Raw genomic sequence first — 13819 nt, 5'->3', positions numbered from 1 at the left:
GTATATCCACATATAACCAGAGGGTTTTCCTGCCTCTGCCATAATGGAAGCAGATGAACAACTCGAGTCACCTTCACAATGGTACATACTCTCCTAGGTCATAGAGTTCAATCACTTATTTTTAAAAGCTCACAGTGGCTGAGCCTGGCTTATTTTCCTTCAGGTCTTCAACGGGCAACAGTATTGGACTGCGGTGTAATGTTTAATCTGGCTTCCAATCGGGATAAAATGGAAACAATAAAGGAATTTTTGCAGGACTTCTTCGGCAAGGCAGGAACTGCTTTGCAAGTCTTTCCTGGCCACTGTCTCCTGTTGGCAATGACAACTGCCACCACTTAACAAAAGACCCATTAGTAAGTAGCTCCGGGTCCAAACTCCTCTGAAGCAGCAAAATTGTGTGACAGCAGCTGCATATTTTGGTTTTCTGGCATGCCCCCTACACTCACCTATGGAAGATCCCTATCTAAACTGTCTGTCTTTCCCATACAGCTGGGGTAGGTAACTCCCACAGCCTCTGGGCCACATCTGGGCCCCCTTTCATGTTACCTGCCCAAAGCTTTATTTCTAAGAATATATCTTCCCCTTCAAAAATATGTAGCATTGGTTGCTAGTACCCATGAGAGTCTGGAGCAGAAGCAGACTCTAGTGGGTATGGTAGATTTTTTTTCTATCTCTGTGGCAAGAGTCAGGATGTTGCAGCCCAACCCAGAAGTTGGCTTGCAGCAGTGGAGAGCAGTGTCATGAGACTAGGGAGCCATGGACAGAAAATGGTGACAGGATCGCCTGGAGTTATCAGAAGAGGACACAGAGCCAAAGAAATAGAGGGAGATGGAGGAATACAAGCCAAGTGTGGAATGGAGGGAGCGACAGAGGAGAGGAATCTGAATACAAAACGGAGCCTGGAGGAGAAAGGTGAGAGTGGGTTTGACTGAGAAGAGGAAGAGGGAGGAACAAAAGCAAGCAGGAAACTGAAATATACTCAGAGTCGAGTGTGGATTTCATGCTCTTTATTCAGCTCATAGTAGTGAGGAACGGAAGTTCCCCCGAAAAGTCCACTTTATATACATTATTTACACAGTGGGCCCCACGTGATTGGCTAATTCTGGGATTCTCCTGTAGGCCAATCAGGTTGCGGATTCACTTCCACCTGGAGTTGGATTGGGTGGCTCCTGCGGACCAATCAGACTGCTGCATTCTGGATCCTATTGTTCTAGGACCAATCAGACTGCTGCATTTTGGATCCTATTCAACTCAGTACATAACAGAAACCTCATTGAGAAGGCTGCCTGAAGGTATCACGCAATGAATTAAATGTTGTTGCCTTTTCAAAAGGGCTAAACTTTGCTCCCCAGGTATCCTGCCCTCCAAACACTGGAATGCCTAAGGTTTAAATTTTCTGCTGCAGGTAGCCATGATTCATCTGAGGGACACGGACACATACATGCCACATCACAACAGGAGATGACTTTGAGCACGCAACAACCGGGACTCTTGAATCTTATCACTGGGCCGGCTTGGTTGGGGCTGCCCAACCCAGAAGTGGTTTTTGTGGTGGAGCTCAATGACCCTTTAAAAAAAGAAGGAAAGATTCCTTACCACTGCCTCATGGGTACAGCTTCGGAACTGATAGCTGCAGCTGCCATTGTCTTCTCTATCGTGACTCAACAATAGGCCCACTGATGTGTAGTATGTGGTTAAAACTCTGTATGGGCTGCATTATTTCAGCCTCCAGGTGGTGGCTCAGACCACCTGGATGACCGTCCTTCACAAAACAATCTCCTCCTCCTTGGGCAGCCCACTAACTGCAAAGAGGCACCCTCAGAACATGGCCTAGCTCCTCAAGAAAGAACAGATTCATGCGGACCCACGGAAATGCCACCAAAGCAAACCCCCCAGCGTGGCCCTACACCACAGGTAGCATACGGATATGTTCCACATGCCCCAGGAGCTCAGCCTGTTCACGGTCAGGCGCTTCAGGGCGTTGTGTGGATGCCAGCTCCGATTCCGCCTCCCAACTGCCCCCCGGGATTGGAATATTTAAGCCAGATTGATCAGATGATAATTCAGCAAAAGATTGAGCTTGTGGAAATCATAATTGGCTTTGAAACCAGCAACAGGTATGAAGTGAAAAACGCTTGGGGGCAAAGGATCTACTTTGCAGCCGAAGACACCGACTGCTGCACGCGACTCTGCTGTGGAATGGATCGGCCATTTACCATTAAAATCATGGACAACGTGGGCCAGGAAGTGATTGAGCTCCAGCGACCTCTCCGGTGCTCCAGCTGCTGTTTTCCGTGCTGCTTGCAAGAGCTTGAAGTCCATGCCCCTCCAGGCACGCCCGTTGGGTATATTAAGCAGACGTGGGATCCCTGTTTGCCTAAGTTCACTATCCAAAATGAACTCCAAGAGGATGTCCTTAAAATCACCGGGCCCTGCATAGCATGCAGCTTTTGTGAAGATGTTCATTTTGAGGTGCTGTCGCTGGATGAACAGACGGCTGTCGGGAGGATTTCTAAGCACTGGACTGGCATTGTGAAAGAGCTCTTCACCGATACTGACAACTTTGGGATCCAGTTCCCGTTGGACCTTGATGTTAAAATCAAAGCTGTCATGCTTGGCGCTGCCTTCCTTGTCGATTTCATGTTCTTTGAAGCTGGAGGAGGAGGCGGCCAGCGAATGGGGGTCTGGGGTTAGGTCTAGCTGCTGCCTTATAAATACTTTGGAGAAAGCCCTCGCGTTCCTTCTCCTTTTGCTTTGCCAAAACAGGGCATTAAGCCTGTCCGTAAAAGATAATTTCGTTAAAAGCAGCGTTAGAAATTCGCCAGCCACCGGGTGCATTTTGCACCTGGCTATCGGCCACTTGCGACCAATTGACCTACATCTCCAAAATCTGGCGGCTCATGCCTGGGGATTCTTGGATCTGGGCTGTTTTCACACACTAGCAACACATCCTGTAGAATTCTATCCACTATGTTTTATCTGCACAATCAGAATGAATTTTAGGAACCAAAAGTCACCTTGAAAAAATACGACCTTTGAGGTGTCTGGCTCCAAAATGGCAACCCTGGTTTAAGGAGCCATTTAGCACCTAGCTGACATATCTTGAGTTTCTAACACTGGTTAAAAGTACTGTACTTATTTTTTAAAATAATTATGGCACATATATATCTGCTTATGAAGGTTCTCTAGAATTAATAGCACACTGACATGTATTCTTATATAATTTTTGATACATCTAAAGGTATACATATATGAGGAAGCCCTCCCCTGTGCAGGCGGAGTGTTTACGAAAAGGTCATAGAATCATAGAATGGTAGAGTTGGAAGGGACCCTGAGGGTCATCTAGTCCAACCCCCTGCAATGCAGGAATATGCAGCTGTCCCAGATGGGGATTGAACCTGCAACCTTGGCATTATCAGCACCATGCTCTAAACCAGTGTTTCCCAACCTTTGGATTGTGTTTTTAACCTTTGTTGGAAGCCGCCCACAGTAGCTGGGGAAACCCAGCCAGATGGGCAGGGTACAAATAATAAATTATTATTATTATTATTATTATTATTATTATTATTAGGATGGAAGCTGCACACAGCTTCCCTCCCAAGCCTCTGCATCTTCTAAAGACAGCTCTGCTCCCGGTCGTTGTCCTCCTCCTGCTTCCTGGCAAAAGGCAGCACACAGCCTTCCTAGGCTGCCTTCTCGGGTGCCCCGACACTGCAGAGCATGTCCGCCAGCACCTTTTCCTGCTTGATCTCCACCACCATGCCAGGGATCGGAGCGATGGGGGAAGCAGAGAACGTTTTCCACCACCCCCTCCCTTGTTTTAGAGTTGCCGGGGGTGTGGGTGTGCCAGACGGATTTTTGCACCACGGCGCCGGATATGCTTAAGACGGCCCTGATAGTAATAGATAGTACAGTGGTACCTCGGGTTACATATGCTTCAGGTTACATACGCTTCAGGTTACAGACTCCGCTAACCCAGAAATAGTGCTTCAGGTTAAGAACTTTGCTTCAGGATAAGAACAGAAATTGGGCTCCGGCAGCAGCAGGAGGCCCCATTAGCTAAAGTGGTGCTTCAGGTTAAGCAGTTTCAGGTTAAGAACCGACCTCCGGAACGAAGTAAGTACTTAACCCAAGGTACCACTGTACAAACATAATATTTCCAAGCCCAGGATCAGGTTTGAGGACTCCACAGGTAAGTTGCCCAGTGCGGGGGCTAGTGTCTCCCTCGGAGATCCTTCAGGGTGGTCCAGTCCCCTCCCCTGACGGCCTGCGTTCCCCCGCTGCTGCAGCCTCCCTTACCTGGGTTGTGCGGCAGTGCTTGCAAAATGGCGACAACGGTGGGTTCCACCAAGATCTCATGGAGCACATGAGATCCAGCGAGACTTCTGTGAGATCTCACTGGAAATTGGCTGCTGCTACAGCAGGTAGCAGGGTGCCTGCAAGTTGCCGCTTCTTGGGTTTCTGCCATCTGAGGAAACTGTCTTGAGTGGGCCAGCCCTGCCGTTGGCCTTTGTAATGATCCTGTATCGAGGGTTGCCACCTTTGTTCTGGCAAAATACAGGGCGGGGCAATTGGTGGACCACCCCAATCTGGTTTTGAAGTGACTTCAAAACAATCCATTACAATCTATTGCAGCCTAACAGGATTGCCCCTCTGGAATTTGTCCCTCACACACACACACATAAACATGAATCTGTATATCTCTCTGTGCCTGGCTACCCAGAGTTTAAATGCATGACCTTTCAAACACCCTTTCAATCTCATGCATTTGGAGAAGACCCCTAACTTGGCAGAGGGAGAGAATATCTGAAATACAGGACAAAACTGCATCAATACAGGACGTAGCACTTTACACTGAAACACAGGATGGTCCTGTATTGCACAGGACAGGTGGCAACATCTACCTCTACCATACTCCCCATTAAGTTTACCAGGTTATAGAGAAGATAGCCGAGGCTGCTGTTTAGTCCCCTCTGTGCAATGATTCTTTCAGCACTGTGTCCTTGAAAAGCCAGAAGTGGAGGAAGATAACTAAAGCTGGTCTGCCTGAAATTCCTTTCAAAGGGGCATTTCACATGCACACACCTTTCAAGGACCTGTTGTGGCATTTGCCTCCTAGGATGGGTCATAAGGAAAGGGTTAAAATAGGTGTGATGTGATTGGCCAGTGAGAATGCAAGGCAGGGGGGATAAAAGTTAGAGTGGGAGGTTTTGAAAGTCAGTCAGTTGAGTGGGTTGAGGTTTGGGAGTTGAAGAAGGAAGAGGGAGGTTTAGGCAGTGGGTTGGTAGAGTTGTATTGTGAGACAGTGAGAGGAATTGTTAGGTGGAGTCATATAGATAGTTGGGAAGAATCAGTTTGAAGTTGTTAGGAACTAAGATTAAGAAACTGCCAAGAAAAATTAACTGTAACCATAAGCTTGTTCCTGCATTTAAAAATAAACTTGATTATTTGTTAATGTTAACAACGGACTGGACTCTGTGTGTCCCCGTGAGATACAGGGTGGTGGTAGCGAAAAAAGCAATCGCAGTGCTGGCACAGGGTCAATAGACCGGGGCCCCTGTGTGATCGCCACACTGGTGCTGAAAGAAGAGCTGCTGAGGCAAACAGCCCTGCATTCTGGCATAACCTTTTTATAAACCACAATTCACCAACAGATATATGATGAATAAAGGGGACCATAGTTCGCAAACACTAATGCCATCACAAATCTGTCGGTCTTTAAGGTACCCTAAGATTCCCTGTTGTTTTAAAAACCAATAATCAGAACACTTCTATACTTCAGACATGGGAAACCTGCAGCCCTCCAGAAATTGCTAGACGACAAAGCCCAGTAAGCCTTTAATTTTCACATTTACATCAAACATGCAAAGAATGAAGCGAATCCTTGCCCCCATTCCAATTTTCATATTAAGATCAGTGCCAGTATTTTGTATACGGATTTAAATGGTACTGGTTGAAGTGGGTTGTGATTATTCTTAAAAATAAAATAAAATCAGATAGATATATATGCTTGAAGCCACATACTGTTAAGGTTGTTTACCCCTAGGCACACAGAGCAGGAAGTAAGTCTCATAAACGGCAGTGGGCCTTACTTATGAGGAGACACCTATAGTATTGAGCTGCAAACAGCCAGGTCGGAGGGCATAATTCCTGATAAGGTGGGCAGAAGCAAAAGAGGACATGTCTCCTGTCTTGCACCTTGAAAAGCAGCGCAGAAATGGGAATGTCAGGAGTGAAGTTCACTCTTCTGCACAGTTAAGTGTGCAGAAGCTGCTTCCCCTCTTTCGCCTGTTCTGATCACCTTTCTTACTACGTAAAACTGATTTCTAAACCAACAATGCCCCTCAACTGGCAGCCAGGCTACTTTCTTTACACGCCACACTCTGCACTGCAAGCATTTACAATGGGAACTAGGTCATGTGATGGGGGGGGGGGGGAGAAAAAACTAACTTGGCATAACATCATCTTTAGTTTACCATGACAGATAAAAGTCTGATCTTGGAAAGCTGAGATTCTTTTTCCTTAAAACAACAACAAAAAGCCAAAGAAGAAAACAACATTGCTAACCATACAAAACTGCTTTGGGGTGCACACTTTCCTGGTGGTAAATCTCACCTAAAACAATCGTACTTATTTCCCAATAAACATGCACATTATTCAAATATTTATCACATCTGACACATCTTTGCACATATTTTCGTACAGCATTGCAGTTGATGTGACTTGTGTATCCCGCTTAAATCTTTTCTCTCTGCAGATAAAAAGTTCCCATCTTTTAATGGCTTCTGAAGCAACCCTTTCTTACAATATTGGTATCAAGAAAGCATCTGACATGGTAAAAAATCTTGCAGACCTGGAAGAGCCATGTTGCCAGTTGGTAAGACTCCACCAGCAGTTTATCCATCCAACAGGCGAGACTGTGGACTGTAAGTGCTGAGTGCCTGTTAGCGCTTGCTTCCTGCAGCCGAAAGAGCAATGGATCTTCGAAAGTGCAGGAGGAGCACTGAAGAGCTTGCTTGTTTCCTTTTGAAAACAGACTGTGCAATAGGAAGCACAGAAGCAGAATGAGGTCATGTTTCCTGCTAAGTCTAGCTTCGCATCACAAGCATTCTTTCTGAAGAGTCCGTTGCAGATTAGAGATTAGCCCACTGGAGAATTTAGATGTTAAGGTATCTTCAGCTATGAATAGAAGGGTCTTGCTTGTTGCATTGTTATTGGCAAAGAACAAATTTCAGAAACGGGGGTGGGGGGTGGATGAGGAGTTCACTAGGTCCAAGAGAAAGGTCTGGTTTGGATGAGTTACTATCAAAAGAGGTGTCAGTGAGAGTGGTGTGAGGGGAGAGATAATCTGAGAAATAAAGTGATATTATACATGCATGCATTTGTTGTCTTGTGCCCTGTTCCATATGCCACTCCCTCATGCCCACCTCCACCTGTCAAGAAAAGAATCATTGCTGCCCAGGGATGGGTGAATAATGACAATTTCATTTTTTCAATCTTTATTTTGTTTTTTCACAATTTGCAAATTCTTTTTTTTAAAAAAAAAAAAAGTTCACTGGCATTTTAATGTCAGTTTCTCCTAAAGTTATTGATTTACATATTTTTGCAAGCAATTTCCCCTAATATAATGTGTTTTTTTTGGCTTCTACTCCAATATGTACATTTCTATGCTATTTTGCCTAGCCTATGCATTTTCTGTATCTGTCACATGGTTGGGAAATGCATTGCAGAATCCAGAGATGTGCACATTTTGAAGGATGTTTCAGTTGGTGCGTTCCCTCAAGAAGTGTGAATTAGGTGGATTCACCCTCAGACTGAATCAAATTTCTCCTCAAGCCCTCAAGCGACCCCAGAAACACCAGCTCTCAACATAAGCATATGGCAATTAGAAAACGTGCAGGTGAACGAAAAGCAAAGAGTATCATGAGGAAAGGAACAGTGTCATTCTCTTTGGGTGCTTCCACTTCAACCGGCTTCTCTGCTATTGACACCGTTTACTCACAGTTTTATTCATCCAAAATTCTCCCAAACTGCTACATTTCCAGGGTTTCCACATTGTCATCACCCCCCACCCTTCAGATCAAATGCAATTTTAAAATAAACACAATTGCCCCACAGACTGTCTGTTGTCCCAATTGCCTTAGGGTGGAGGAGTGGCTGGTGATTCTGCTGAATACTGCTTCACCAACCGCAGTGGCATTTTCACCTGTCCACTGTTGCTGCTACATTAAACAGAAGGAGAAACAGATAAAAGTTATTGCTCTTCTTAGCAGTAAAGTTAGAATAGTCTGGTGCGACTGTTAAGGTTGTAGTCAGTGTGACTCCTACTTAAAGAGTAGACACACTGAAATTTAATGGGCATGACTAACTTGGGTTCACTAATACTGGCACATCTACTTTGAGTAAAACTTAGCTGGCTACAACCAATAGCTTTATCAGTTCCACTATCAAGGTTGGACCAAATTGACACAGACTATCCCTCTCCTGTTTTACCCACCTCAAAATCAGCTGTTGACTATATATATTTTTGTGCCGACCAGACAGGCTCCTTCCTTGCTGTCCTTCCACTGGGTTTTGGAACAGACTGCTTCTAAATTATTATTATTATTTAAGTTTGTATGTGGGTGGCACTGTGGTCTAAAGCTCTGAGCCTCTTGGGCTTCCTGATCAGAAGGTCGGCAGTTCAAATCCGCTCGACGGGGTGAGCTCCTGCCAACCTAGCAGTTTGAAAGCACACCAGCAGAAGTAGATAAATAGGTACTGCTGCGGCAGGAAGATAAACAGCGTTTCCATGCACTTTGGTTTCCGTCATGGTGTTCTATTGTGCCAGAAGCAGTTTAGTCCTGCTGGCCACATGACCTGGAAAGCTGTTTGCGGACAAATGCCAGCTCCCTCGACCTGAAACTGAGATGAGCACCGCAACCCCATAGTCATCTTTGACGGGACTTAACCACCTAGGGGTTACCTTTTTACCTATTTAAAGTTGTACACCCAACTTCATCAGAAGTTGGCTCTATTGAAAGGCCTAGTGCCATTCTGCTTTTATTGTAATTATTGGCATGGTTTTAATAATTATACGTGTGTGTGCTTATAAAAGTGTTTATTTGTGTGGATGCTCATAGTTCTATCAATGTTTAACTGTACTGTTTTCGGTTATTCTTATTTCTACCTGCAGGTAGGTAGCCGTGTTGGTCTGTCATAGTCAAAACAAAATAAAAAAATTCCTTCCAGTAGCGCCTTAGAGACCAACTAAATTTGTTATTGGTATGAGCTTTGGCGTGCGTGAACACTTCTTCACCTTCTTCTTCCTCGTACCTACAGGACCAACGGAGAGCCTCAAGGTCCATAAATAGCAACACCCTAGTGGTCCCGGGCCCTAAGGAAGTTAGATTGGCTTCAACCATAGCCAGGGCCTTTTCAACTCTGGCTCCAGCCTGGTGGAACGCTCTGCCTCATGAGACCAGGGCCCTGCAGGATCTGATTTCTTTCCGCAGGGCCTGTAAGACAAAGTTGTTCCAAGTGGCCTTTGGCTTGGAGCCAATTTGATTCCCTCCCTCTTTCTTTTTCCTTTCTCCTCCTGTGATGAGGCTGCATTTTAATATTTTAATGTTTCAATATTTTAATGTTGTATTTTAATCTTGTTTTTAAGTTGTATTCATTCAACTTAACACGTATAATAAGAATGATAATAATTATACCAATAACAAATTTAGTTGGTCTCTAAGGTGCTCCTGGAAGGAATTTTAAAAATCTTATTTCTACCTGTAAGTCACCTTGAATCCCTGCCTAGGAAGGCAGGATATAAATTAATCTATAATACAAATAACGATGATGACAACTCTTCTTTAAAGCTTAGGCGCTCGAGGACCTCAAGGTGCCTTTTGGAAAGTGTTTTGGCCGCTTTAATAATAATAATAATAAATTTTATTTATATCCCGCCCTTCCCGGCCGAAGCTGGGCTCAGGGCGGCTAACAACACTAAAACAGATAGGTAGCCATGTTGGTCTGCCATAGTCAAAACAAAAAATTCCTTCCAGTAGCACCTTAAAGACCAACTAAGTTAGTTCTAGGTATGAGCTTTCGTGTGCATGCACACTTCTTCAGATACCTGTTTTAACACTAAAACAGTGCAACATTATAAAAACATTATAAAAATTAATTAAAATCAAAATTGATGCCAACCATAAACTAAAGTTTTGTAAAGATTGCCAAGGAGGGAGTCAGGCTGCGCCCTGACCAAAGAATAATAATAATAATAAATTATTTTAAACTTTTAGAGGCGAAAAGAAGCAACCGGCCGCTTTCAAATGCGGAGCTCCCTCGCCTGCAAACCCTCCTCGCCTGCGCGCAACGCGGGAACCCGACCAGGGCATGCAATCCGACGCCTCCGCACGAGGCTCCCAGGTCAGGGCCAAAGAGGTCAGAGGAGGAGAAGCGCGGCGCGGGCAGCCTCCACCCCCGGTTTCCTCTCGACCGCCTCTACTTGAGTGGGGCGGCCAAAGCTCCGCCATTCACCGCCACCCTCCCCCAAAGCACCTCGCGCCGTTCGCTTGCGCAGGCATTTATTGAAACAAAAACTAAAAACCAGCAACGCCCCCCCCCACACCCCATGTCTGGCTATGCCCGCATTCCGCAGCTTGCCCACCCTGCCTTCGATCTGCAGCCGGAAGTGTTCTATAGCACCTCCGCGCCGTGCGCTGACCTGCCCGCTTTGACTCTTTCCCTCCCTCTGTCGGGTGGGTGGGTGGGTGCGTTGGCGTCACGTGACGGAAGGGGAGGGGAAGACGGCGTCTCCTTGCGTCGCGCAGCAGTGACGCGGGCGCGCCGTCGCTGGGACGCGAGAGGCGGGGCCGAGAGGAGACTGGCGATGGGTCCCGCTGAGGAGGAAGAAGCGGGTCGGAGGCGGCGGCGCTGCTGCTGCTGCTGCTGCTGAGGGCCTTCCCTCCGGGGGAAGCGAGAAGGGACGCCGCGCTGCCCCGACGGGGCCTGGTAGCGGCCCGCGGGTAAGGACAGGCCGGAGCCGCTCGACGGCGGGCAGGCCCCGGGGCGCCGCCTCAGCTGCGGCCTCCGGTGGAGGGGAACCCAGGCCCGCGAAGGGGCTCCCCCTCGCCCGCACCCGCGCCAGGGACCTCCCCCGGAGGCGCCCGCGGGCCGGGGAGGCCGGCCGGCCGGGGCCGCGGAGCGGGGCCTTTCCGGTGGCGGCGCCTCCCGTCCCCCGGCGAGTGAGGCGCTCTAGGCCCGCCCTCGCCTCTCAAGGGAGGCCGTGGGGTGGGGGGGGGGGAAGCGGCCTCTTCGGTGCTCGCGGAGGGTTTCGAGCCCGCAACTTGCGCGGGAGGGAGAAGGAGGGCGGGGGGTTAGCCCGGCCTGCCTCACAGGGTTGTTGTGGGGACGAAACGGAGAGCAGGACCGCCTTGAGTTCCTTGGGGGAGAAAGGTGCAGGGAATGAGGTGCTCCCCCCAGGGCTCGTGCTTAAAGCCAAACGCCGCGTATAGTCAAAATGCACTGGGTTTTCTTCCCCTGGGACACCCTCACACCCTTTCCAGTTTCTCAATAAAGAATACAGCGGTACCTCAGGTTACAGACGCTTCAGGTTACGGACTCCGCTAACCCAGAAATAGTGCTTCAGGTTAAGAACTTTGCTTCAGGATGAGAACAGAAATCGTGCTCCAGCAGCGGGAAGCCCCGTTAGCTAAAGTTGTGCTTCAGGTTAAGAACAGTTTCAGGTTAAGAACGGACCTCCGGAACGAATTAAGTACTTAACCCGAGGTAACACTGTAATGCACACATAAGCGAGTGCAAGTTGCAGGGCTACTGTAACCTGAGAGGACTTTGGTAATAGGTGCCCTGAGCAAAGACAGAATTTGGTTTGTGTCCCCCCCCCCCCCCGTTCATTCTGCACATGCCCTCAAGTGCCCTATGTGATAGTTTTGCCCCCCCTTTTGCCCTAAATGAATTTCACTCTTTGTTTAGGGAAGCTCCACTGCACTGCTCTTTCTTAATTTGTATGCCATGTTCTACTATGTCAGAAGCTGTTTTTTGTTTTTAACTTAAAGATGGTTTTCATTTTTTAAAAATAATAAATGTTAAGTCGCTGGGATAGTTCTGGGACCCCCAAAAGTGTGTGTGTGTGTGTGTGTATATTTTTTTTTTGCATAACTATGTATTTGTGGGAAATCTCATCTGGCCAGAGGTTGTGTAGGTGGCCGTGAATTTAGCCACATGCAATTGGAATTGCAGCCAGAGAGGTATTGGGGTTATTAAAAACCGGGCAGAATAAAACAAGGAAGGTTGTTTATTAGAAAGAGGATCTCTATTAAAAAAAATTAAAATTAAAGCGTGCATTGTCACTTATTCCTAAAGACCATTTTTAACAGTGGAGTTTCCTTTCTAGCTTGGATGATTTTTGCACAAATTGACATAGGTAGAAAGTCAATGTTTGAAATATGGGCTAATTTATAAACATACACTGCTTTTTTTCTAAAGCACATTTGGGACTTAAGTTCAAGTTGGTAGGGACTGTGGTTTTACTTGTTGTAGTGCTTAGGCCAAGGCAAGGGTGAGAATGTTACATCCAAGAAAGAGTGGGGCTGTAGACTTTTCTTTCTTTTTTGAGGTCAAGGATTATGACTCAGTGTTAAGATACTTTTCTTGCATTCAGAAAGTTCCAGGTTCGATTCCTGGCTCCTGCTCCATCTCTGAAACCCTAGATAGCTACTGCCCATATATACAATAGTGAACTAGATTGAGCAAATTTCTGACTTGGTATAAGGCAACTTCCTATGTTCCTTGTGTCTAGAAGTCTTTGCCCTTAGTATCAACTGGGACCTGGAGATCACTGTTTGCCATGACTCCTTAGGTAATGCATAGTGGAGTTTGGGTTCCCAGGAAAACTGGGTTCTGCTGGACCCTCTGAATCCAAGTTCCTACATGATCTCCTGTGGTGGACTCAGAGGACTACGATACCTTCTGAGTGCTTGCAACATTCCACCTAAGTCATTGACACAGTAACAGTTCATTGAAAGATCTTGCTTAGAGATACATACATTTCAACTTTTGCCCGTTCTGTTGAGTTAAGTGCAACCTTCTGCCATGGCAACCCTTTCTGTGGCAAGCTGGTTTAATGTGTATGGCATTGTATATGCAGTAGATAGCAAGCATTGGAAGGTGACATGTATCAGTTCTGAGACCCCCTAAGCAGGCGAGGTTTGTGTTCTGCATTCAGTTTTCTGAATTGATAAAGATAATAACACCATAGTGTAAACTCATGTGGTTTCCTGCTTTAAGAAATACACTAGTTAAGTGGGCATTACATGATTGCCCTATCACTAGCCAGCAGACTTTAGGAACTAATCAGTGCTACAGTTTTTGGGTTAAGACTGCAGTCTGTCACCCACTCACTTTGGTGTAAGCCTCATTATCTTCATCTGGGCAGTTGAGTAAACATTCATAAGATTATGCTTTTAGTGTTCGATTTGCTGCTTTTTTGACTGCAACCCAACTGTCTAAAGGACAAATACAAGAATATCACCTTAAACAATATTTTCTGTGGCAGTAACAGCTTTTATTTCTTTTTCTTTCTACAGCTAAGAGGAGAGAGGAGTAGAAGCTGTCAAGATGAGCAGAAAGCCTCCAAATCGTCCTGGGATCACATTTGAGATCGGTGCTCGTCTGGAAGCACTTGATTACCTACAAAAATGGTATGGAAGTTGATGTCTGTGCCTGGTTTAGATTAGAAATTATTTCACACGTGATGCATGATGGATGTGCCTTGAACTTCTGTTTTCATTTATATGCATTTTCATTTCTTGTTCATAAACTA

The 13819-nt window shown here is 46.3% G+C and overlaps 2 protein-coding genes and 1 pseudogene across 10 annotated transcripts in view; 2 read left to right on the top strand and 1 right to left on the bottom strand.

Annotated features, from left to right (window-relative positions):
• Positions 1-6988, bottom strand: part of TMEM71 (transmembrane protein 71) — a 198132-nt gene extending 191144 nt beyond the window's left edge. For all 4 annotated transcript variants that reach the window (XR_014159589.1, XM_081874742.1, XM_081874744.1 and 1 more), the window contains exon 1: positions 6854-6988. Coding sequence is in view for 3 of the 4 variants with exons in the window: in XM_081874742.1 (XP_081730868.1) it covers positions 6854-6866 (13 nt within the window). In the remaining variant the exon portion in view is untranslated. The remainder of the gene's footprint in view (positions 1-6853) is intronic.
• On the top strand, positions 1298-2731 carry LOC309348925 (phospholipid scramblase 1 pseudogene; annotated as a pseudogene). The gene has a single exon. The product of its transcript is annotated as a phospholipid scramblase 1 pseudogene (transcript).
• A 3822-nt stretch (positions 6989-10810) lies between the features above and the next one.
• Positions 10811-13819, top strand: part of PHF20L1 (PHD finger protein 20 like 1) — a 58142-nt gene continuing 55133 nt past the window's right edge. For 4 of the 5 annotated variants that reach the window (XM_081874098.1, XM_081874099.1, XM_081874097.1 and 1 more), the window contains exons 1-2: positions 10812-11003; positions 13584-13697. In XM_081874098.1, coding sequence (XP_081730224.1) covers positions 13615-13697 — 83 coding nt within the window. In that variant the 5' untranslated portion in view covers positions 10812-11003; positions 13584-13614. Of the gene's footprint in view, positions 11004-13583; positions 13698-13819 lie in introns of all 5 variants that reach the window. The other variant, XM_081874101.1, reaches the window with a different exon arrangement.

Source organism: Podarcis erhardii (genome assembly GCF_964252035.2).
Source record: "Podarcis erhardii genome assembly, chromosome: 8".
In the NCBI taxonomy this organism is placed as follows: domain Eukaryota; kingdom Metazoa; phylum Chordata; class Lepidosauria; order Squamata; family Lacertidae; genus Podarcis; species Podarcis erhardii.
Note: the sequence above shows the minus strand (reverse complement) of the source record. Positions and strands in the feature narration are given on the sequence as shown.